This window comes from Xenopus laevis, chromosome 6S (assembly GCF_017654675.1).
Source record: "Xenopus laevis strain J_2021 chromosome 6S, Xenopus_laevis_v10.1, whole genome shotgun sequence".
In the NCBI taxonomy this organism is placed as follows: domain Eukaryota; kingdom Metazoa; phylum Chordata; class Amphibia; order Anura; family Pipidae; genus Xenopus; species Xenopus laevis.
Window position 1 is genome coordinate 124,180,717 of NC_054382.1, and position 24,303 is coordinate 124,205,019.

Sequence of the window (24,303 nt, forward strand, 5' to 3'; positions counted from 1 at the left end):
ACCCATTAAAGGAGAACTAACCCCTAAAAAGGATTGTGGCTAAAAATGCCATATTTTATATACTGAACTTATTGCATGAGGCTAAAGTTTGAGCTTGTCAATAGCAGCAATGATCCAGGACTTCAAACTTGTCACAGGGGGTCACCATCTTGGAAAGTGTCTGTGACACTCACATGCTCAGTGGGCTCTGATTGGCTGTTGAGAAGCTAAGCTTAGGGCTCGTCACTAATTATCCAGCAGAAAATGAGCTTCCCCTGTAATATAAACTGATGCTACAGGTTTGCTGATTATTAAATTCTGATGCTAATTGCACTGGTTTCTGTGCTGCCATGTAGTAATTATCTGTATTAATTACTAATCAGCCTTATATTGTGACATTTCTATTCTATGTGTACTGTATATTGTGAGTGGGTCCCTAAGCTCAGTAAGTGACAGCAGCACAGAGCATGTGCAGTGAATCAGCAGAAAAGAAGATGGGGAGCTACTGGGGCATCTTTGGAGACACAGATCTTTAATGCTAAAGGACTGTGGTTGCCTTGGGCATGTATAGAAGCACAAAATAAAAAGTACAACAGTTCTAGCCTACTTCTTTAGTTAAGCTTTAGTTCTCCTTTAAGCAGGGTTATTATCTGTGCACTGTACACTGGCACACATTATGTAGCTGGCAATGGCCAAACATGGAGTAGCTTCAATCACCCTGTTTGTCCTTTTAAGTTCAAGAAAGATTTTTTGTGATTAGAACAACAGTCAAAAAGTATGATCAGCACAAGCCCTGTTCATTGAAAAGAGGGGTATATTTCCTCTTTAAGGTAACTGTTCCAGGGGACACAGTGGGAGGTATTAAAAATAAAACCAAAACTCATAAGTTCTCTTATTCCAATAAAAACAATTGGGTTCTGGGGTCTGCAGGATAAGGGGTTTCCTGTATATGGATCCTAAATCCTTAATACCTTAAGCCTATTAAAAAAACTCAATGGGATTGTTTTGCCACCAATAGGAATGATGTGGTTTAATTACCATTAAAGGGGACCTGTCACCCTAAGAAATAATTTCAAATTCTTTTCTATCATGTTAGTTGAGCAAAATAAACTTTACTTACACTGTATTTACTATTTAAATTTGGTTTCCTTCTGTTTTGGAATTATACAATCACAGCAAGCAGGCAGCTGCCATTTTGTGGACACGGTTATTAAGGGAAATTGTGTATCACCCCAAAATCTTGTTTATGAACCAGAATGAGGGACCTAATGTCCATGTGCAGTGCGGTACACAATTATAGAGCCTGAGGAGGGAAGGGGGAATGTGAGGAGAGCAGTGACATCTAGGAAGTGCTGAATGGAAAGTGAAAGTAATTGACTGCCCCTCCTCTATGCCACGGGCATAGAGGCGGGGCAGGTAATATTTGATTGACAGTTTAGATATTTAAACACCTTTATAACATGTATGGATGTTTTAATGAAAAAAAATTTTGGGGTTCCATATTTAATTTGGAAAGGACTTTCATTATGCAGTTTTTTATGTGTAGATGACAGGTCCACTTTAAGTACAAGCTACTGTTTATTATGGTTTACTGTTTATTACTCTGTAAGCTTATGGTAAAAAGAGAGGTTATATTTCCCCTTTAAGAAAACATTCCGGGAACTGTAAATCTGACATATATAAAAACACAGTGTGTTTCAGGAGGTACAACTGCAAAAAGGCCCAAGTAAGGGCAGATACAAGTTAGCAGGGCCCAGCCTTACAAACCATCTTATGTCCCATTACCCAGTTTCTCATGCACAAACAATCGGAGCACTGTTTGGTTTAGGAACATGTTCCAGTCGTGTCCTGAGCCCCTTAAAGTCTCATAAAAAGTGACATTCACGGAGTTGAACATGTATTTATTAAGTGGTTTCTTTAATTAGAGAGAGTGGTGACCCAGACCAGATGCAACACAACCACCTCCCTCATTCAGAATCCTAAAAGCCACATGTATGAGGGACTCTACTTAACCCCTTCACCGCATCCACCGGAGACACTGCTATTGCCTTATCATTGTCTTTTCTTTATTGCAGTTTGAACTGGCCTGCATTGCAGCGACCAAGGATGATATGTATATTTAAAAAAAAGGAAAGGAAATATTTACCAAAGGTCCTGCTATAGGTGAAACAATCCCAACAAGGTGGATCACCTATACTATAGTACCAGCTGAAAAAGGATGAGGATTGGCAAGTCTTTAAGAAAGTGTGTAGTGATCCAGTAGGGCAGAGGTTGATTGGAATTTTTAGTTGGTCTATTAGATCAGCAAAACTAGCAGAGATGCGGAGGATTTATGATTTAATATCCCTACAAAATTTATGATCAAGTACATCAGCAGTAAATTTGTAAAAGAGACAGAATAGATTGCCAAAAAACAAGAAAGTTGGTAGCAGCTTTCATCAGCGAGAGAAACAAGTATGGTGTGCAGGGCCAAGTTACATGAACATATAACAATAAAGAGAATTGGAAAGAATGGACCATTTATTTGCATTATACCCATTATATAATTGGCCAATATCCCCAGTAACAAATGGATACATTTAAAACTTAACTTTTAATATAAACATATAAGATACTAAAAGGTATGTCGCTGAAAAAAACAAAAAGTTAAAAAATCTGGTTAGGAAGGAAGTTATACAGTAGGAAACTAGATCAGTAGCTCCCAATCAATTAATGAGGGTTCAGTCCCGTTGAGAGTAACCATTTTTCATAAATACAACTCACCAATGTAATGTACTATGCCCATATAATACTAAGTACTTAGGAGCTAAACCCCATCCACATTCGGATTCACAATCTAAAAGTATGTGTGCCTGATGCACGTATCAGTCGCTCAGCCTTTGACAAAGCTCACTCTGAGTGAGCGAAACGCGCGTCAGGCACACCTATGTTTAGATTTGGTTGGGTAGAGCATCAGAACTCTTTGTAAAATGATGCTCTTTATGATATTCCACTGTTTGGGGAAGTAATCAAAGTTGGTGGGGGCTGGCTCCAGTTAGTGGTTGTCCTAATAGTATGATAATGGCCATACCTCCCAACATTTTGTAAATAAAAAGAGGGACATGCGTGCAGCATGGCAAAACAAAAAAAAAATGACCATGCCCATTTTGTGGCAACACCCCCTTATTACCATGTTCATTTTTACAAAATTTGGCAGTTTATGAAAGTTTGAACATATTTCTGTTGTTTTTTTCAGTTTTTACAGTTTTGCTAATGAAGGTGAATTGCCCTTTAAGCTGTGAGTCTAACTTCTCAATAATGCAGTTGGTTGTGGAACAAAATCAAGGCAGCAAGTTGACTGCAATACTCTTTATTGGGAGGTAGAGTTACACAACATGTTTCGGGCGGAGCCCTTTGTCAAGTGTGTCACAAAGGGCTCCGCCCGAAACATGTTGTGTAACTCTACCTCCCAATAAAGAGTATTGCAGTCAACTTGCTGCCTTGGGTTTGTTCCACAACCAACTGCATTATTGATACATTGATTTGGGATATCGAACACAGGATAACCCATGGAATTAAACCAACAAAGACTTTTGGTGAGCCGCACCCATTCCTTTATTTGTGTCTAACTTCTCCTAAGGGACCTGTTATCTTATATTGTTTCAATTACTTATTTGCTTATCTCAAAATTGTTACAAAAGTATCTTATCTGCATTTGTGGCTGTTCTGGTATCTCTGCCAACAGCCAATTAAGTTAGAAACATTGTTTCTTTTTCTGGCTGTTCAGTGCAGAGAAAAATCAGGACTTTCCAGTACAAACGAGGGACTGTGGGTTGAGCTGTCAAAAGAGGGACTGTCCCTCTGAAAACAGGTCAGTTGGGAGTTATGTTAAATGGCGATACCACAAACCAGAGTGTAAGGGTCTCGGAACTATATAGTTCAGGTGCTAGTGAGACAATCGGTTTAAATCAGGCGCATTATACAGTACCTTACTTTTTTCAGGCAGGGTGTCGGAACTTTTACCATGATTGCTCTTCGGTTCCTCTCATTAGCTCGCAAGTGAATCAGAATATGGAGGGGGTGTAGCTCCTAAGTACTTTAGTATTATATGGGCATAGTACATTACATTGGTTGTATTTATGAAAGACTGTTAAGTACTGAATCAGAAGCTACTGATGGTATATCCAGTATAGCTTCCCTCCTATGTTATTTTTCTGGGACATATGTTTTTTTATCTTATATGTTTCTATTAAAAGTTACATTTTAAATGTATCCCTTTGTGACTGTGGATATTGGCCAATTATATAATGGGTAGGTGTAAATGGGTCATTCTTTCCAATTCTCTTTATTGTTTTATGTAATGTAATGTGTAAAACCAGCCACAGCCTTAGCTAGCGATGCACCAGCGAGGGCAGTGAACTATCACCAAAGTGACAATCCTAGTCACTGACCACACAGATCAAGACAGGTTTACAGATAGCACAAGTAAAGCCATCTTTGTCACACACCTGTCTTCAGACAATGTTCATCGAAGTCTTCGCAGCAGCTGTTGTAACTTTTGCACAGGTTGTCACAGCGGCAGGCAGGTGCTTCGGCCTCAATGAGTTCGAAACATCTTTCCTTGCAGGACCCAGAAGATCTGATCCAAGGGGAGTCTGAAAGGACTGTGGGGAAAAAGACAAAAAAAGAGATCAGTCCAGTCCTTTGTATCTGGATATGGTCATTTGTCTTTAAAGGAGAACTAAAACTAAAAGAACAAGGCAGTAATCTTGTACATTATGTTTTAGGATGCTGCAGCAGCCCAAGGTAACAACAGCCCTTTAGCAGGGAAGATCTTGGTCTCCAAAGATGCCCCAGTAGCTCCCCATCTTTTGTTTCTGCTGATTTACTGCACATGCTTTGTGCTGCTGTCACTTACTGAGCTTAGGGACCGGCTCACTATATATATATATATATATATATATATATATATATATATATATATATATATATATATATATATATATATATATATATATATATATATATATATATATATATATATATATATATATATATATAAACACAATATAAGGCTCATTAATAAATAATAGATTACTGATACATGGCAGCAGAAACTAGAACAATTAGCACCAGAATTTAATACTCACCTTATATGACAGGCAAACCTAATTTTTCAAGTTAAAAGGATACTGTCATGGGAAAAAAATTTTTTCATGTGACTTGTGCTCTGATAAACTTCAATCACTCTTTACTGCTGTACTGCAAGTTGGAGTGATATCAACCCTCCCTTTTTCCCCCCAGCAGTCAAACAAAAGAACAATGGGAATGTAACCAGATAGCAGCTCCCTAACACAAGATAACAGCTGCCTGGTAGATCTAAGAACAGCACTCAATAGTAAAAACCCATGTCCCACTGAGACACATTCAGTTACATTGAGAAGGAAAAACAGCAGCCTGCCAGAAAGCATTTCTCTCCTAACAAGTCACATGACATGGGGCAGCTGGGAAATTGACAAAATATCTAGCCCCATGTCAGATTTCAAAATTGAATATAAAAAAAAAATCTGTTTGCTCTTTTGAGAAACGTATTTCAGTGCAGATTTCTGCTGGAGCAGCACTATTAACCGATTCATTTTGGAAAAAATTTTTTTCCCCATGACAGTATTCCTTTAAGCTTCTCAAAGCACACAGAGTATGTGTGTATCACTGACACCTCTAACAAAAATTCAAGATGGGGAAAATCCTGTGACAACTTTAAAGGCCTAGATCACTACAACTATAGAAATGCTGAACCTTCAGGCTGGTTCAATAAGTTCAGTATGTAAAATATGGCATTTCCAGCCATATTCATTTTTAGGGTTTAGTTCTCCTTTAAGTTCTCAATTATGTCAATGTAATGGAGTTAAATATAGAAAATTAGGAAACTTATAGGGCTACTAATACACAGAAAAAGCACAAACTTGTGTGTGTTGCCTAAGCTCGTATACCATTTATTTAACTAGGCCCAAATTCCACAGCAGAACTTTCTCACGCTATTACCCAAATCCAATTGGCACACTGAAGGGTGTTATTGGCAACTTTTTTCGCAAAACACAATAAATCCGGAGAAGCATGCGATCATGTCTTGGGCTTAATAACTAGGTAACAGGACACAGTTGCATTGAAGCAAAATATGTGTCTTAGGGGCAAGGAATGTGAGAGTTTGTCTTGTGATTGTACATTGATCACTGAGCTGTTCAGTCTGTTTTAGTTAAATGTGTATGGCTATGTTTATTTCTGTATTATTTTTAGACAAAGGGCACCAAATGCTAAACTTGTAGAAGGAAGGGGGCACATAGCACAAGAATCAGTTAACCATAGATGTATGCTAGACACACAGAGGCAGGTGAGTAACTACACATGTATTCTGCCCTGGCTGAGGCTAAGGTGAGTGGTACATACAGAATGAGTAACCACAGATGTATACTGTCCATACAGACTGTAAGGTGACAGGTAGAATATGCTGGAATACTTGCCCAAAACTACTCATACCAATGAAACATTGTAGTTGTTATCTCACTTCCACCCAGGACTCCAATGCCCACAATGCCTTGCGTATTCTGTGATGAAGAGACCTAAGCAGGACAATAGCAGAAGTGTACAAGGCATTGTGGGAAATGAAGTATTGGCTGGAGGACAGCTGATCTATTTTACAATGGTTCTGTAGCCTGGAAAGTTACTTCCATTACCATTTAATTTACAGATTTTGGTGGACATCCCTGTACTCGCCTAATATTAGGAGATGCTGCTCGTTGCTTTTTAAGCAACCTTTTGACCTTGGCAGGTAACTCCCCACACAGCTTTGGACAGAGTTCACATTACTAACTCAAGTCCTGTCTTGCTGGCCTGAAGGAGGCATGTCCCAAAAAGCATGGCCTGCAGCTTATCTCCCTAGTGCAGGAGCCAACGGTCCTAGGAGAAAATAAAGAGGTCTATTCTGTGTGGCCTTGGGACTAAAGCATCATGGATATCAGGTAAAAGCGGAACTGGGTGGTTTTGTCTCTTAAGCCATCCACTAAGTATCACATTATACACACACACATTTCTAGATGAGATACCTAGATATTTCTGTAAAGGTTGGTTGCCAGGGTCAGTGTACAAGCCCTTGCACAACTTAGGAAAATTGGTTTAAGGTCAAAAAGTCAAGCAACTAGCAATTGTTATCCCGCAACCAGCAGTATAATTGGCACCCTGACTAGCGATTTCAAGAGCTCTACAAGTAATTAAGACTAATCACAAACTGTAAACGTAATTTTGAAGGTAAATTCACTTTTAGGTGATTCCATGAAAATGGGGTGTGCCATACTGTAACAGAGAATGGGAGTCTCTTGTGTCAAGTACAATATTTATGTCTGCAACTTAAAATGATTTGATGCTATACTACTGCGGCCTATGGAAAACACTGGCAAAATCCTTTAAAAAAAAAAAAAAAAAAGAAGAAGAACTAAAAACAGACACTTGAATGTTATATCTGCCAGAGGGTAGTCAGTCAATATAAATATACATACATATATCTTCAGTTTTACAAAACTGCACTTCTACACAGACACACTGGGGCTCATTTATCAACACTGGTTACCTATAGCAACCAATCAGCTATTAGCGTTTCGAAGCCAGCTGCAAGTAGAACAATGAATGCAGCAATTTGATTGGTTGCCATGGGTTACTGCCCATAGTCAAGTTTGCCCAGTGTTGATAAATGAGCCCCACGGAGTTGTGGGTTGATGCGGCCCTCCCTTAATTTGAGGTGCCGATAGTGTAGCTGGTAGCAGCATGACATCTGCATATGTAAGTGTCCATCTTGTGTCCCACAAACACCTCGCTGCCAGAGACAAAACTGTATGCCCCATGCAGAGACCGGGCTGTATCAGATGGTAGATCCAGTGGGGCAAAAGGGGCACTTTAAGACAGTCTTTTCAGTCAGAACTCTAAAGGCAGAAGTAATCAGTAAGAGCTGGCTGCTCAGGTGCATCATGGTAAGGTATAAACTGAACAACGGCTGCCCAGGTTCATTCTGGCATGGTACAGACTAAACACTGGCTGCCAGGGGCATTATGGGAAGGCACTGTCTTTTCAGTCAGAACTCTAAAGGCCGAATGAATCAGTAAGAGCTGCAGGTGCATTATGGGATGGTACAAACTAAACACTGGCTGCCCAGTTGCATTATGGGATTTTTCATTTGCATTTTCAGTCAGAACTCTAAAGGCTGAAGTAATCAGTAAGAGCTGGCTGCTCAGGTGCAATCGGAGATGGTGCAAACTAAACACTGGCTGCCCAGGTGTATTATAGGAAGGCACTGTCTTTTCATTCAGAACTCTAAAGGCCGAATGAATCAGTAAGAGCTGCAGGTGCATTCTGGGATGGTGCAAACTAAACACTGGCTGCCAGTTGCATTATGGGAAGGCACTGTCTTTTCAGTCAGAACTCTAAAGGCCTATGTAATAAGTAAGAGCTGGCTGCTCAGGTGCATCATACCTCCCAATATTTTGGGAATAAAGAGAGGGACAAAAAAGTTGCCCATTTTTGTGGCCACACAACCCTAATTACCATGTTCATTTTACCAAATTTGGCATGTTATGAAAGTTTGAACATATTTCTGTGGTTTTTTTTCAGTTATTACAGTTTTGCTAATGAAGGTGAATTGCCCTTTAAGCTGTGAGTCTAACTTCTCCAAAGAGACCGGTTATCTTATATTGTTACAATTACCTATTTGCTTATCTCAAAATTGTTACAAAAGTATCTTATCTGCTGCTCTGGCTGTTCTGAGCTCTCTGCCAATTTAGTTAGAAAATTTGTTTATTTTTCTGGCTGTTCAGTGCAGAGAAAAACTGGACTTTCCAGGACAAACGAGGGACTGAGGGTTGAGCGGTCCCTCTAAAAACAGGTCAGTTGGGAGGTATGACTTCTCAGGTGCATTATGGGAAGGTACAATCTAACTACTGGCTTCTCAGGTGCATTATGGGAAGGCACAATCTATCCACTGGCTGCTCTGGTGTATTTTAGGACAGTACAAAAGATGCCTGATTGCTCAGGTGCCTTCTATAGCAAGCATTTGGCAGACATTTCCCATTACTAAACATCAGCCACCAGAGCAACCAGACTAGTGTTGTCACAAGCGCTTTCAGGCTACCGTCATAGCCGCCAAATAGGAGGTGGCACAAAATCTTGAGCTGCTTAAATTTGCAGCTGCCAATGAATCCATACTCACCCCATGTGCCCCGATGAAATCCTCTGGGGAGCACTAGGATGTTCCTTACTACAGTACAGGTTTTATATTGATCAGTCACACTAATTCCACAATACCTGAGCCTCAGGTTTAAAGATACACCTCAGAATGGCACATTCCAGTGCCTCAGCTGAAAGGTTTATTATTGCAATATTACATAACATCTAATCTTCCAGACATATAGTGTACATTATAAAATGCCTCTGTGGGCAAATATACATAGGCCAAACCTCTAGGCAGGTTAAAACAAGGGCCCAGAAACATAAAAAATGACATCAGGAATGTTCAATCAGATACCAGAACTGTCAGTTGTGTGTCTAGGCATTTTGTCCTGCAGAAACACACTGACTCACAAGGGAGGAGATGCGTCATGGACGTAATTACTGTTCCTGAAAGAGGCAGTCACTTGATTAAAAACCCCTGTTGCTATGTGAAGGGAAAATAGATATGGATAAATCTAAAGGTTTAAATGAGTCACAGAGCCTGAAACCTTTTTTTTTTTTTGCAACCTGTTTATTGCTAATTTTTGTTATTTTTACCGATTCAGATCTAAAGCTAGTCGTCACTGGCCTTGGAATAGTTTCACAATGAGCAAATAAAGGTTACTGTTAATTTGACTGTTTTGGCCACAATGCCTACACCAATGTTGTTACTGCCACAGGTCCTGTTAGGACAGTGGCACGAAGGGCATTGCCAGCTTTTTTTTTATTGTGTGATTTCCCCTGTAATAAAGTAAAATCTGCAGTATTATTTCTGTGTAAATGTATGCTCTTATGTGATGTGTGTCCTTGGACAAACAAAGTCTTAAAGTGGCCATAGAAGTGCAGATTTACCTTCATATCGGACGAATGATCGTTCGGTGCCATCTCCCGACCTGCCACTAACAATTCAGATCAAATTAAGTATTAAAAGAACAGATCAGACAATGTTCTGCCCCTGACAGCAATCGTACAAAAGTTATGTCCGACAAAAGCTGGTGACAGTTTCCCACTGATATCGTCAGATCGGCAATACATGCAGAGATATTATCGGCAGCCGACAGAAATTTTCTAACCGATCGACTGAACGTCCAATCACCATGGCACGAATGAAACGGAAATTCTTAGGATCAAGTCACAAGATTTAACTTTAAGACCCACCTTGATGTTCGAATAAAAATGTGATGCTTAAAAGGGTTTAAACATTATTTTTTTGTCTTAAAATCAATTGTGCTTAACTCCATTAAGGCTCATTCAGCTCATCAAATAACCATCAGTATTAGTGTTATCAGTTATAGTTTCAAGAATATTTCCAATGGCAATTTTTCACCCCAAATCTTATCCTTACTGACCTTCACATGAGCTGAGCAAATTCTAGAAACCACTCATATGAACAAATCAGTTTGTAAAGAAAGTAAACTACTTATCATCTGTTGTTCACCTTTGAGTTGGAGTATGATGTAGATAGTGATGTTCTCCAGTTTGCAATTTCCGCAATCTGGTTGCTAGGGTCAAAATTAACCTTGCAACTATGCATTGATTTGTATGATTGGATTATGAATAGGAGCAGTGGCGTAACTACCAGGGGTGCAAAGGGTGCAATCATACCCGGGACCGCCCCCCCTTGGGGCCCACCGGAGCCATGATAACAGTTATTGTGGGAGGCTGGGCAGGGGAGATTTTGCAGCATGCATGCCAACAGCACAATTCATAGGGGGTAGGGCCTGACAGGGGGCCCCAGGTGCCCATCCTGTACCAGGGCCCGCTGGCAAGTAGTTACGCCACTGAATAGGAGAGTGTCTGAATAGGCGAGTAATGATAAGTAGCAATAACAATAAATTTGTAGCCTTACAGAGCATTTGTTTTTTTTTTTGTTTTTTAGATGGGGTCAGTGATCCCCATTTGAAAGCTGGAAAGAGTCAGAAGAAGGAGGCAAGAAATTTAAAAAATAAATAATGAGGCATAATTGAAAAGTTGCTTCGAACTGACCATTCTCTAACATACTAAAAGTTAATGTTAAGGTGAACCACCCTTTCAATCATGGCACGAATCCTTCCATTCCAGCTACAAATGAACAAATCTAATTGGTAGGAATCTACAGGAATTCTTCATGCAAGCAGAATTAAAGTTAATTTACTTTTTAAAGTACAAGTGACATTGATTGAGGGGGTGCCAATATACTACCCTTAGATCGAGCATATATATACCCCCAGAAGGGATATGTATAAGAAGTGATCAGCGCCTGTGGCAACAGAAATAAAAAACAGACATAGCGCAATATGTTCACAAATGTGGAATATCACCCCGTGCGTGCACTGAATGTTAAGTGGATGTGTTCTCCCCTTCTTTTTTAAATGACTATTAACGAGGGTATAGAGTGGCACTACAGGTGGACAGAAGAAAAGAAAAGTGCTTTTCCTGTGAAATAAAATATATTCCAAAGATGCAGATGCCTCCACCTTCTGTATAAAATGCCTACTTACAAACCACTGCCGTGGTATGGTGTATTTAACATGAATCTCTTTCGGGTTCCTCCTTCAGCGCTCACCACTCCTTCCGAGTTCCCAAGCAGGAATACAAATCGATGATAGTGTAACACCGTTTATTTAAAACATAATTAAAAACAATTAAAATTCACACTCACGTTTCCCTTACGGGTTTTTGCGCATTGAGTCCAAACAACAGTCTTTCTGGGGTCCCCAGAGGCAATCCTGCCAGCTCACTCCAAGCTCCTGCCAGCTCACTCCAGGTGCCTTGATCCAGGTTGTTGTGTCCCCCAAATATGAAAATGTGAGTGTGAATTTTAATTGTTTTTAATTATGTTTTAAATAAACGGTGTTACACTATCATCAATTTGTATTCCTGCTTGGGAACTCGGAAGGAGTGGTGAGCGCTGAAGGAGGAACCCGAAAGAGATTCATGTTAAATACATCATACCACGGCAGTGGTTTGTAAGTAGGCATTTTATACAGAAGGTGGAGGCATCTGCATCTTTGGAATATATTTTATTTCACAGGAAAAGCACTTTTCTTTTCTTCTGTCCACCTGTAGTGCCACTCTATACCCTCGTTAATAGTCATTTAAAAAAGAAGGGGAAAACACATCCACTTAACATCCAGTGCACGCACGGGGTGATATTCCACATTTGTGAACATATTGCGCTGTCTGTTTTTTATTTCTGTTGCCACAGGCGCTGATCACTTCTTATACATATCCCTTCTGGGGGTATATATATGCTCGATTTTGGATTCATATACAGTTGAGAGACTGTGGAGGGGTCGGCAAGAAATATTCTAAGAGACTGACATTTTTTATTGGGCTGCATTTTGTAAGCTATATATTGTTTTTACTACCCTTAGATGCCAGACCAGCACTCCTATCCACTGAAAAGTGTGCTGTACTAGAGTTCTATTCCTTGAGCTCCCTGCCCCCATCTATGCTGATATTCCAACAATCATTTTCATTATCTTGAACAGCATAACTTCAACTTTCAAGTTGCAATTTTTACTGAACTGTATGTGTGCTTGAACTGGTACGGGGCAGAGGATTGGTGCACAGTTCAGCAGACAGAAGTACTGGCTTGAGGTCTAAAGTGAGCATTAATTAGGGATGTCCAGAATACAGCCGAATCCTGAATCTTTTATGCACAATTTGGCAGAATCCTGGACCAAATCCAAACAAATCTTTCACGCACAATTTGGCTGAATCCTGTACCAAAACAGAACAAAAATGCAAATCAAAAGTAAAATAATATTATTTTGTTATCAGCTATATCCAGCCTCCATAAAATTAAGAAATGTTTTTCTGTGGCATTGGTTCCTTTGCCTTGCTATACCCTCTTCAACCAATTTACTTTGGATCAATAGTTATTTTTGGTTACCCACAGTAGATTTTTGTTATATTATGCTGTGGATATGCATATAAATGAATGTACCTTGTGTTAATAACACCCTTAGGCTAATGTCCCACAAAGTATTTATCCATTGGGCTGCCCAAACTACAATCCTCCTGTTTTTTTTAAAAAACACAGTATCACGCCAACTGTCAATTCTGTGACCTGCAGTTCAGAAACAGCTGTATGGTTGCAGGTTGGTCATCACGGACACAGACAAACCTCTTGCCCACCCTTTCTTGAGTCATCCTGGGTTAACCCAGTCACTCGCCTTTACCTAGTCTCATCCTTCACCTACTCATTCTCAGTAACAGATCAATTATAAGCTGTCAGTAATAAGCACCTGAAAATCAACTTTCCCCACCAATGCAACACCCTATCACCCTCACCACTGAAACAAAATGTACTGACCATAAAGTGTTGCTTCACCTTTAAGTAAATGTTTAGTATGTAAAACACTAGAGTCATGAATATACTGTAAAGCATATCCTTATAAACTTTGTTTGGTGGTGTCATTTATGATTTATATTAAATGGAGAACATCCAGGGGATTCTATAAAGTCACCTAATGACTAGGTGATATTATTTTTAAGTATTGTGTATTACCAGACAGATACCCAAAGAAGATGAGAGAAAGAAAACATCAGAACTAGTTGCAAATCTCACTATGAATAAATAACGTTGCTTTTCAATACCTGACTCCATATCCTCACAGCCTCAGCGCTCCCCAGAGGTCATTATTGTAAGTAATGTTTATGACTGGAATAGGAAACCTCAAAACCAACATGGTATGGAACGTTTACTTAACCTCCATCTGCTGAAAAGCACCATGTCTACTACTACAATTATCTAATTTATAAGGACATGAAACATTCTGAGCAAATAGCCAAGCCAACCATTACAGGCAACTCAACAGAAACAAACGCCGGCCAACATAACCATGGAAGGCAACCCAAGAGAAAACACATTTTGTACCCTCTCACTGCCTTTTCTGTTCAAACACCTTGGTGCCCCTCCCACCACCCAACGCCTGGGGCTTCTTTCCATTTTAACCATAAAGGAATCTTGGTAGCAACAAGCTCGCTAAAGACATAGAACAAAGAATAAACAAGGCATGCCCAAGCCCAGGCAAATTTGTGCAGCCCTACTTTATAGAGCAGTATATTAATATAGTAATTTCATGGTACAAAAAATAGAGAAATTCCAGAGAACAGCACTCTACCAATGAGCAATAATACTGAGCAGAGATGAGTCAGGAGACCCTTCCTGTATCACTAATTTAGGCTTTTGGTGTTCTATCTGCTCACCTACCTAGACAAAACAGATGAGGGTCCTTCTGTTACACATTCATGACATTGGTAGTGCAAGAATTGTATCAACAGAGCTCCTATTAAACGATTACTGACTCAGCCCGCAGTTTTGCCATTGCTGCCAATCTTGCCATAGTTACATAGATAAATTGGGTTGAAAAAAGACAAAGTCCATCAAGTTCAACCCCTCCAAATGAAAACCCAGCCTCCATACACACACCCCTCCCTACTTTCACATATATATACCCATATCTATACTAACTATTGAGTTTAGTATCACAATAGCCTTTGATATTATGTCTGTCCAAAAAATCATCCAAGTCCCTCTTATAGTCATTAACTGAATCAGCATCACAACATCACCCGGCAGTGCATTCCCCAACCTCACTGTCCTGACTGTGAAGAACCCCCTACGTTGCTTCAAATGAAAGTTCTTTTCTTCTAGTCTAAAGGGGAGGCCTCTGGTACAGTGATTCTCTTTATGGGTAAAAAGGTCCCCTGCTATTTGTCTATAATGTCCTCTAATGTACTTGTAAAGTGTAATCATGTCCCCTCGCAAGCGCCTTTTTTCCAGAGAAAACAACCCCAACCTTGACAGTCTCCCCTCATAATTTAACTCTTCCCTCCCTCTAACCAGTTTAGTTGCACTTAGTCTCTGCACTCTCTCCAGCTCATTTATATCCCTCTTAAGGATTGGAGTCCAAAACTGCCCCCATACTCCAGATGAGGCCTCACCAGGGACCTATAAAGAGGCAGAATTATGTTTTCATCCCTTGAGTTAATGCCCTTTTTTATGCAAGACAGAACTTTATTTGCTTTAGTAGCCACAGAATGACACTGCCCAGAATTAGGCAACTTGTTATCTACAAAAAACCCCTAGATCCTTCTCATTTAAGGAAACTCCCAACACACTGCCATTTAGTGTATAACTTGCATTTATATTATTTTTGCCAAAGTGCATAACCTGCATTTTTCAACATTGAACCTCATTTTCCAGTTTGCTGCCCAGTTTTCCAGTTTAGACAAATCACTGTGCAAAGTGGCATCATCCTGCATGGAACCTATAGTTCTGCACAATTTAGTATCATCTGCACAAATAGAAACAGTACTTTCAATGGCCACCTCCAGGTCATTAATAAACAAGTTGAAAAGCAAAGGACCTAGTACAGAGCCCTGCGGTACTCCACTAACAACACTGGTCCAATTAGAAAATGTTCCATTTACCACCACTCTTTGTAGTCTATCTTTTAGCCAGTTCTCTATCCAGGTACAAATACTAAGTTCCAGGCCAACATTCCTTAATTTAACCAGTAACCTTTTGTGTGGCACTGTATCAAATGCTTTAGCAAAGTAAATCACATCCACTGCTATCCCAGAATCTGATAGTAAATGTCCCACCCAGTCCTGCTTAATTTTTTTACTATTAACATATTTAAAAATTAATTTTTTTTACTGCTTGCTGCAATATCCTTTTCCGTATCAATTTTAACTTGCCTTATAGCTTCTTTGCATGATTTATTGGCCTCCTTGTACCTTATAAATGATTTGGCTGTCCCAACTAACTTGATAGCCTTAAAAGCACGTCTTTTCCTACCCACCTCAAAACCAACTCGATGAGGTATAACAGATCTTAAAGGGATACGGTCATGGGAAAAAACATTTTTTTCAAAACGCATCAATTAATAGTGCTACTCCAGCAGAATTCTGCAGTGAAATCCATTTCTCAAAAGAGCAAACAGATTTTTTTATATTAAATTTTGAAATCTGACATGGGGCTAGACATTTTGTCAGTTTCCCAGCTGCCCCTGGTCAGGTGACTTGTGCCTGCACTTTAGGAGAGAAATGCTTTCTGGCAGGCTGCTGTTTTTCCTTCTCAATGTAACTGAATGTGTCTCAGTGGGACATTGGTTTTTACTATTGAGTGTTGTTCTTAGAAATACCAGGCAGCTGTTATCTTGTGTTAGGGAGCTGCTATCTGGTTACCTTCCCATTGTTCTGTTGTTTGGCTGCTGGGGGGGAAAGGGAGGGGGTGATATCACTCCAACTTGCAGTACAGCAGTAAAGAGTGATTAAAGTTTATCAGAGCAAAAGTCACATGACTTGGGGCAGCTGGGAAATTGACAATATGTCTAGCCCTATGTCAGATTTTAAAATTGAATATAAAAAAATCTGTTTGCTCTTTTGAGAAATGGATTTCAGTGCAGAATTCTGCTGGAGCAACACTATTAACTGATTCATTTTGAAAAAAATGTTTTTTCCCATGACAGTATCCCTTTAATAGTTGGGACAAACCATTGTGTACTAAGCACAATGCTCCAAATGGCCTTTGAGTTGAAAGCAATATATATACACATTTTTTACTTCCTTGTTTTGTGACAAAAAGCCGCACGATTTCCCTCCCTGCCTCTAATTTGAACAAGCAAACAAGGATTTGGTTCGGCCGGGCAGAAGGATTCGGCTGAATCCGAATCCTGTTGAAAAAGGCCGAATCCTGGATTCAGTGTATCCCTACTTTCCATAGAGTCCTGCACAGGGCCATTTTTTGAAACCTGTACCTGACTCATTCCCACAACCCGAACCAGAAATGGTAAAACCTGGAAGAACCACAAATTTGGGTGGGAGAGATCAAGTCCACACCTTTGTTGGGAACCCAGCGGGATTACCCATGGACTGCCTGCCCGGCCATGGAATCGGGGACTTTTTGCCGAAAACCCAACCACTTTTTGGGTATTCCGCGGGTATCCAACCCAATGCAGGACTCTACCTTTCCATCCCTGGTACTCCCAAAAGTCATTGCTCATCAAAGCAAAGAGAAGCATTCTACCAGATTCTAATAAGCAGGCCACTGGAGGGCACTGTTGCATACACAAATCCACAGATAAATTGCACCAATATGGTTAAGTGAAAAATAAATCAAATGATATACAGTATATTTCAAAAATGCTTTGTCTTCTGTTTCTTATAACAATCGTGAAGACTGAGCCCCCTTCTACATAAAATGTATTCTGGCATCAGATATGTTTCCTATGTTCAGCCTATGAGCACTTTTTTCCTGCCCCTCACTAATCTGCATGCGAAATTTGAATACTGGCAGATAATTCAGGAGCGTACAACAGAACACCGGAGCAGCACATAGAACTTTGGAGCAGCGCAGAAGCTGCAGGCATTCAAATCAAGGAAAATTACACAAAATCCTGGCAGGGGATGAGGGTTACTGATCTGCTGATGGTTTGTCAACAGTTACCCCTTTCAGCCTCTCCACAAGCCATGCCCATTAGACCAGACCAAAGGTGATTCTTCTGTTTCTTGCCTGCAGCAGCCGGAGCGTGATGAGGTCAGTGAATGTATTTACTGTAAGAAGAACACTGCGTAGCCTTCATGAACTGCCCCATTCATTGAAGAATAGACACGAGGTCATGGGGGTTTGAGGGTGGTAGCACAGACACACATGTACTTGGCGCCAAAATATCAGAGATTCTGAATTCTACTCCATGATAAATTCGGCACAATTATATACATATATATTATTTATATATACAGAACCCCTTTTTTAAAGAGGTTATATTGTACCACCCATGTTCAAATACCGGCCAAGTTATTACAATCTAATTTTCCTTCCACCACAACAAAAACCCTCTGGTATCAGTTTTATTGGATAACCTATGACTACGCGTTTTGGGCTGCAAGTGCAAGCCAGATCACCAAGAGTAAACCCACACAAGCAAGGGGTTCAAAAAACAACAGTGCTCAACTGGTCATCATGGGTTAGAGAAGCATAACAAAGTGTATCCATTCAATGTACATGATGGAGCACTGCTGAAGGACACTGAACTAGTTATTACTTGATACTGATAAGTGGTTTCCCAACTACTAAACAATTTGTCTGAAAAGCCCACCTATTGAAGTCATGGTTAATATTTGGCCCCAATGAAAATGGCTAACCAAGCAAGGGAAGGTGAAATGGCTTAATTATCTGTCTACACAAAGGTCATCCATATATTTGCCACAAGCTGAAAGAAGGAACAAAGGCTTGTCTGTAAAAAGGGTTTAAACAACAAACGAAGACTTATAGCACCCGAGACACTTTACAGACAGCAAAAAAGCACCTGAAATTGCCCCTTATACCTCCTGTTGATTTGAATAAGAGAGGCCTGCCAGTGTCATTACTAGCCTTTTACACAACCAAAACACTCAACCGAGTAGAACCTATTGAGCCTCAAGTTGCAGATCAAAAAGAGACAAGGATCTATTAAATAGGTCCAATCAGAAGCAGATCTGGTTAAAATATTTTGCCCATGTACTGTGCAATCAACCCAAGACAACCAATGTATAACAGAGACCGGAAAAGACTCAATGAACATGGACAATACTGGATGAAACTATTGTCCTTAAAGGAGAACTAAAGAAGTAGCTAGAAATGTTGTATATTATGTTTTGGGCAACCACAGCTCTTTAGCAGGGAAGATTTGTGTCTCCAAAGATGCCCCAGTAGCTCCCCATCTTCTTTTCTGCTGATTCACTGCACATGCTCTGTGCTGCTGTCACTTACTGAGCTTAGGGACCCACTCACAATATACAGTACACATAGAATAGAAATGTCACAATATAAGGCTGATTAGTAATTAATACAGATAATTACTACACGGCAGCACAGAAACCAGTGCAATTAGCATCAGAATTGAATAATCAGCAAACCTGTAGCATCAGCTTATATTACAGCCAGGGAAGCTCATTTTCTGCTGGATAATTAGTGACGAGCCCTAAGCTTAGCTTCTCAACAGCCAATCAGAGCCCACTGAGCATGTGAGTGTCACAGACACTTTCCAAGATGGTGACCCCCTGTGACAAGTTTGAAGTCCTGGATCATTGCTGCTATTGACAAGCTGAAACTTTAGCCTCGTGCAATAAGTTCACTATATAAAATATGGCATTTTTAGCCACATTCATTTTTACAGTTTAGTTCTCCTTCAAAGACATACAAAGCAAACTGTATAGGCAGATGTGCTACAAAATTGTCTCTAATTTACCCAAATTCAGAGTGGCATTTCACTTGTTTATATTGCCAGTGCCTAAAGGGTAACACACCATTCAGATTTGAAGATCCTTAAATTCACTGTGATCTGAACAGGACACTGTACTTGTGTAATTCTGCTAAATATCCCACATAGACAAGATAAGATGCTCATACAGAGGCTGATAAAAGATGCTTTCACAGAAGCAGACTAAATAAATATAGCCAAAAATGCCATATTTTATATAGTGAACTTATTGCACGAGGCTAAAGTTTGAGCTTGTCAATAGCAGCAATGATCCAGGACTTCAAACTTGTCACAGGGGGTCACCATCTTGGAAAGTGTCTGTGACACTCACATGCTCAGTGGGCTCTGATTGGCTGTTGAGAAGCTAAGCTTAGGGCTCGTCACTAATTATCCAACAGAAAATGAGCTTCCCTGGCTGTAATATAAGCTGATGCTACAGGTTTGCTGATTATTAAATTCTGACGCTAATTGCACTGGTTTCTGTGCTGCCATGTAGTAATTATCTGTATTAATTACTAATCAGCCTTATATTGTGACATTTCTATTCTATGTGTACTGTATATTGTGAGTGGGTCCCTAAGCTCAGTAAGTGACAGCAGCACAGAGCATGTGCAGTGAATCAGCAGAAAAGAAGATGGGGAGCTACTGGGGCATCTTTGGAGACACAGATCTTTACTGCTAAAGGGCTGTGGTTGCCTTGGGCTGGTACAGAAGCACAAAACATAATGTACAACATTTCTAGCTACGTCTTTAGTCAGGCTTTAGTTCTCCTTTAAGACGTGCACGCAACATTTTCACATAATATCATGCATATTTAGCACATGCCAGCAAAACAATCCCAGATGAAGACAAATACTGTAATATTTATACAATAGCGATAGGCAACAGGTGGCACAGATATAACCATTTACTGCTGACCCTCTCCTCATCAGTCAAGATCACGATAGTGATTAGATGACATTTCCTAAATCACTGAATTTTTCCTAACATCAGTTCCTCGCCCAAACAGCTTGCAATCAAATTTTTGCTGCCCACAGAACCAAACAAAATAAAGATCTTGCCGTGGTCACAGTGGGTGGACATAAAATGACTCTGCAAAGCATGGCCTTTGTCCACTACAACTCTCCTCAATGACAGCAGTCACATCTGGATTTAGGCATCAAGTAATATATATATTATAATATATTATATTATAACATATATATTATATTATATTGGTTCAAGAACAGCTGGCAGACTGCAGGCTGGTCATTCCTGAATGATTTTCCTTTTGGATAACACAGCACAATCTGCCCTAGCCTAAAAACGACCCCGATTTGTGGCCAAAAACAGTCACAAGTTGGCAAACAATGAAACAGTATAATTTCCCAGCATGGAGACACAAGTCACTCCCAGCACAAATAATACTAAAAATTAATTAAATTCATCACTCAATTAGGATCCCTTTAATTTTGCCTCTCTGGGGGCTCTATGGAAGCGAATCCGCTGGAGAGTGTGAACAAGCAGGGGAAGTGCATTGTATTGAGGAACTTTGACTCTCCATGACTTCTGTCTCTTCCTATTGTTGGTCGGGGTATTTAAACAACAGACTTTGTTGATACAGTCCTTGCTGCTATGATAAAGGATTTTTGTGTGTAGACGTTCAATAAATACAGCGCTAACAGAGAGAGAGATATCTCTACAGATGTAAGACATTAGCCTGATGCTTTTATACAGCCATGACATTCTTCAATGTGTGGGTATATTGTTCCCTATGTAGAAAAGTGCCAGCGAAAAGACATTTCTTTAAAATGAGAGACAAAAAATTAAAATCTCAAGAGGTTTGTATTTACCTGATGCGACTCCCTCGTCCCATTCTTCTGATCGTTTAAATCGATTTGCTGTAAATCCCAGGCAAACATTGATCCCAATGGCAAACGTCACCAACGATATTACCTAGGAGGGTCATAAACGGTGACCATTTAAGCAAACAAATCTGGGCAGTTTAGACCTCAGCAAAGGAACCACTGTGAAATTCCAGCAGCTGGACTACAATTCCCAGCATCCTCTGGTAGCAAAGAAAGCTGGAAGTTGTAGCTTAGCCAAGGTGCCCTGCTGGGATACAGTGACATTTCACAAAACGTCAGTCTTGAAATAAGATCTGAAACTACAACAACATGCATATTTGTCTTTTTTTCAAATGAAAATGAAGCCTTTCCTACCTTATGGAAACTGAATCCGTTTTTCATTGCCATAGTGTCGGACTATCCCAGGCACTAAATAGCTCCTCTTCCCCCCTAGTTTCAATGTCTCTGCTGTGTTTGCTCCAGGACTTGAGTCTATTAGCTACAACTAATCCCACCTGGTTGACTTGACAGGCTCATTTGATTTGTCCAGAGGCAGATTTCATCACTTTGCACTCACTAATCCCAGCCCTAGAGGCTAGAGCCACCGATTAATTTTACTCCCACCAGCGCCCCCTCCCCTCCCAACACACATGCTCCTCTCACACTTCCCAATAACACTTTTATGGAACAAGCTCCCCAGCCCAACTGCCGAGCTCAGCTCAGAAAACAAAAGCTTTCTCTATGCAACTTATCAGCTTCCACATAGAAGGCAAAGCTCCGCCAGTACAATAGCCACTTGCATCCAATAGAAAAAAAAAACATTTATATAAAATATATACAGCTATGGGACCTGTTATCCAAAATGCTCGGGACATGAGGGGGCGCATCGGATTCGAGGGAATTTTCGAAGTTCAAAAAGTTCAAATTTCATAGTATTTTTTTGGGTACTTCGACCATCGAATAGGCTACTACGACTTCTACTTCGATTCAAAGTAAAAAAGTTTGACTTTGAAAAGTACTGTCTCTTTAAAAAAAACTTTGACTTCGCCAAATTAAACCTGCCGAAGTGCTATTTTAGCCTATGGGGACCTTATAGAGCATGTTTCTGTTTTTAAGTTTTTTAAGTCGAAGGAAAATCGTTCGATCGATGGATTTCATCGTTCGATTGCACAATTTTCCTTCGACCGCAGAGTGGCCAAATTCGTTAAAAAAAACTTTGACCTCGATATTCGAAGTCGAAGTAATTCAATTCGATGGTCAAATTTCAAAGTATTTTACACTTCGAAATTCGACCCTTGATAAATCTGCCCCCGGACTCATAATTTGCACCTTCATGCCTTAAGTCTACTAGAAAATCATGTAAACATTAAATAAACCCAATAGGCTGGTTTTGCTTCCAATAAGGATTAATTATATCTTAGTTGGGATCAAGTACAAGCTCCTGTTTTATTGTTAAGAGAAAAAGGACATAATTTTCTTAAATTTGGATTTGGATAAAATGGAGTCTATGGGAGACGGCCTTTCCGTAATTTGGATCTTTCAGGATAGTGGGTTTCCTGATAACGGATCCCATACCTGTATATTAACTAAATATTGAGCCAAACTGTGATTAAAGGAGAAGGAAAGCTACCAAAGCAGTTTATTGCCAATGGATTAACCATAATTGTGCAAGCTAGAATGCTAGATTTATTCTTTAGAATGCTTTATCATACCCAAGTAAACCAATCTAGAAGCTCTCTCTGTTTGTTTAGGATAGCAGCTGCCATATTAGCTTGGGGTGACATCACTTCCTGCCTGAGTCTCTCCCTGCTCACTCATAGCTCTGAGCTCAGATTACAGCAGGGAGGGGAGGAGGGAAAAGGGAGGGGGAGAGGGAGAGGGAGAGAGGAGCAAACTGAGCATGCTCAAGCCCAAGCCCTTGAGGTTTATGCTAAAAACAAGTCTGATACAGAAGCCGATGTGAACACAATAGAAGGAAAGAAATGTGGTGTTTATGAGGCATATATATATAATATATGGCCATAGAGAATGAAATAACTCGCTACTATGGATAACTGCACTGGCACAATTATTTAGCACTATTGTTGATAAATTGTTCTGCCAGATTTCATTATATTTCCAAAGGGAACTTTCACATTTTGCAGTTCACTTGTATAGCATTTTAGAATCAAGGAGTGAAAGCAGAAAATGTGAATAGAAAGTGAGGGAACTCCCCATGGGTGAACCGTAGTGAACTTTAAAAGTGTGTAACACAATCTCACTTTTTTTTTTTTGCTGCATGTGCAATTCTGTCACAGGCTCAGCTGAGAAACCCCAGATTTCTGCATTGCAAAAGATAAGCTTTTCAGGCTTAAGAATGTGATGCTTTTTTTTTTTTTTTGTACTTTTTGATGGTAGGAGTGTTACCAGATAATCCGATTTATTGCAGAGTTTAAATGCCGATTCCAGAAACAAATCAGCAACATTTGGCATTTTTCTCTGCTTCACCTCTCTGTGGATCTGTTTGGTTTTTTTTTTTTTACAATTTTTACATCAGTTTTATTGCCATGCAGGGGAATCTAGTATTGGTAACAAAGAAAACAAAATGTAAATGTTTGCAATGAAACCCAATTTAATTTTTTTTTTAAATTCTACAGCATAGTCGGTGGATAAGGGGTGGGTCTTGGGCAGGCCCGGATTTGTGGAAAGGCCACCTAGGGCCAGGCCTAGGGCGGCAGGATTTTAGGGGGGCGGCATGCTGCCCAACCACACCCACGTTGGTTCAGAAACACTGGGAATGTGCTGGAGATACAATCATTTTTTACATTTCCTATTGATGATGAACATTTGCACGAATAAAGGGGAGGGGTCAGGGGCGATGAAAGGCAGTGGGCCTAGGGGCGCCCACTATGTAAATCCGGCCCTGGTCTTGGGTAGTTAGAGAAGGGGTCTTGTGGATAAGGGCGGAGACACAGGCTCAGTCACACCCAGCAACAAATCTCCTCTTCTTTGGGGCGACTAATCTCCCCGAACTGCCTCTCGACAGCGAGAAT

At 40.1% G+C, this 24,303-nt stretch overlaps 1 protein-coding gene across 3 annotated transcripts in view; it reads right to left on the reverse strand.

Moving 5' to 3' along the window:
• enpp2.S (ectonucleotide pyrophosphatase/phosphodiesterase 2 S homeolog) overlaps positions 1-21,888 on the reverse strand; it is a 76,614-nt gene extending 54,726 nt beyond the window's left edge. The window contains exons 1-3 of one of the 3 annotated variants that reach the window (XM_041567079.1): positions 21,647-21,888; positions 21,278-21,380; positions 4,467-4,622 (exon numbers count right to left, since the gene is read on the reverse strand). In XM_041567079.1, the coding sequence (XP_041423013.1) occupies positions 4,467-4,622; positions 21,278-21,380; positions 21,647-21,679 (292 nt within the window). In that variant the 5' untranslated portion in view covers positions 21,680-21,888. 3 annotated transcript variants of the gene reach the window in all.
• Positions 21,889-24,303: the final 2,415 nt, after the last annotated feature.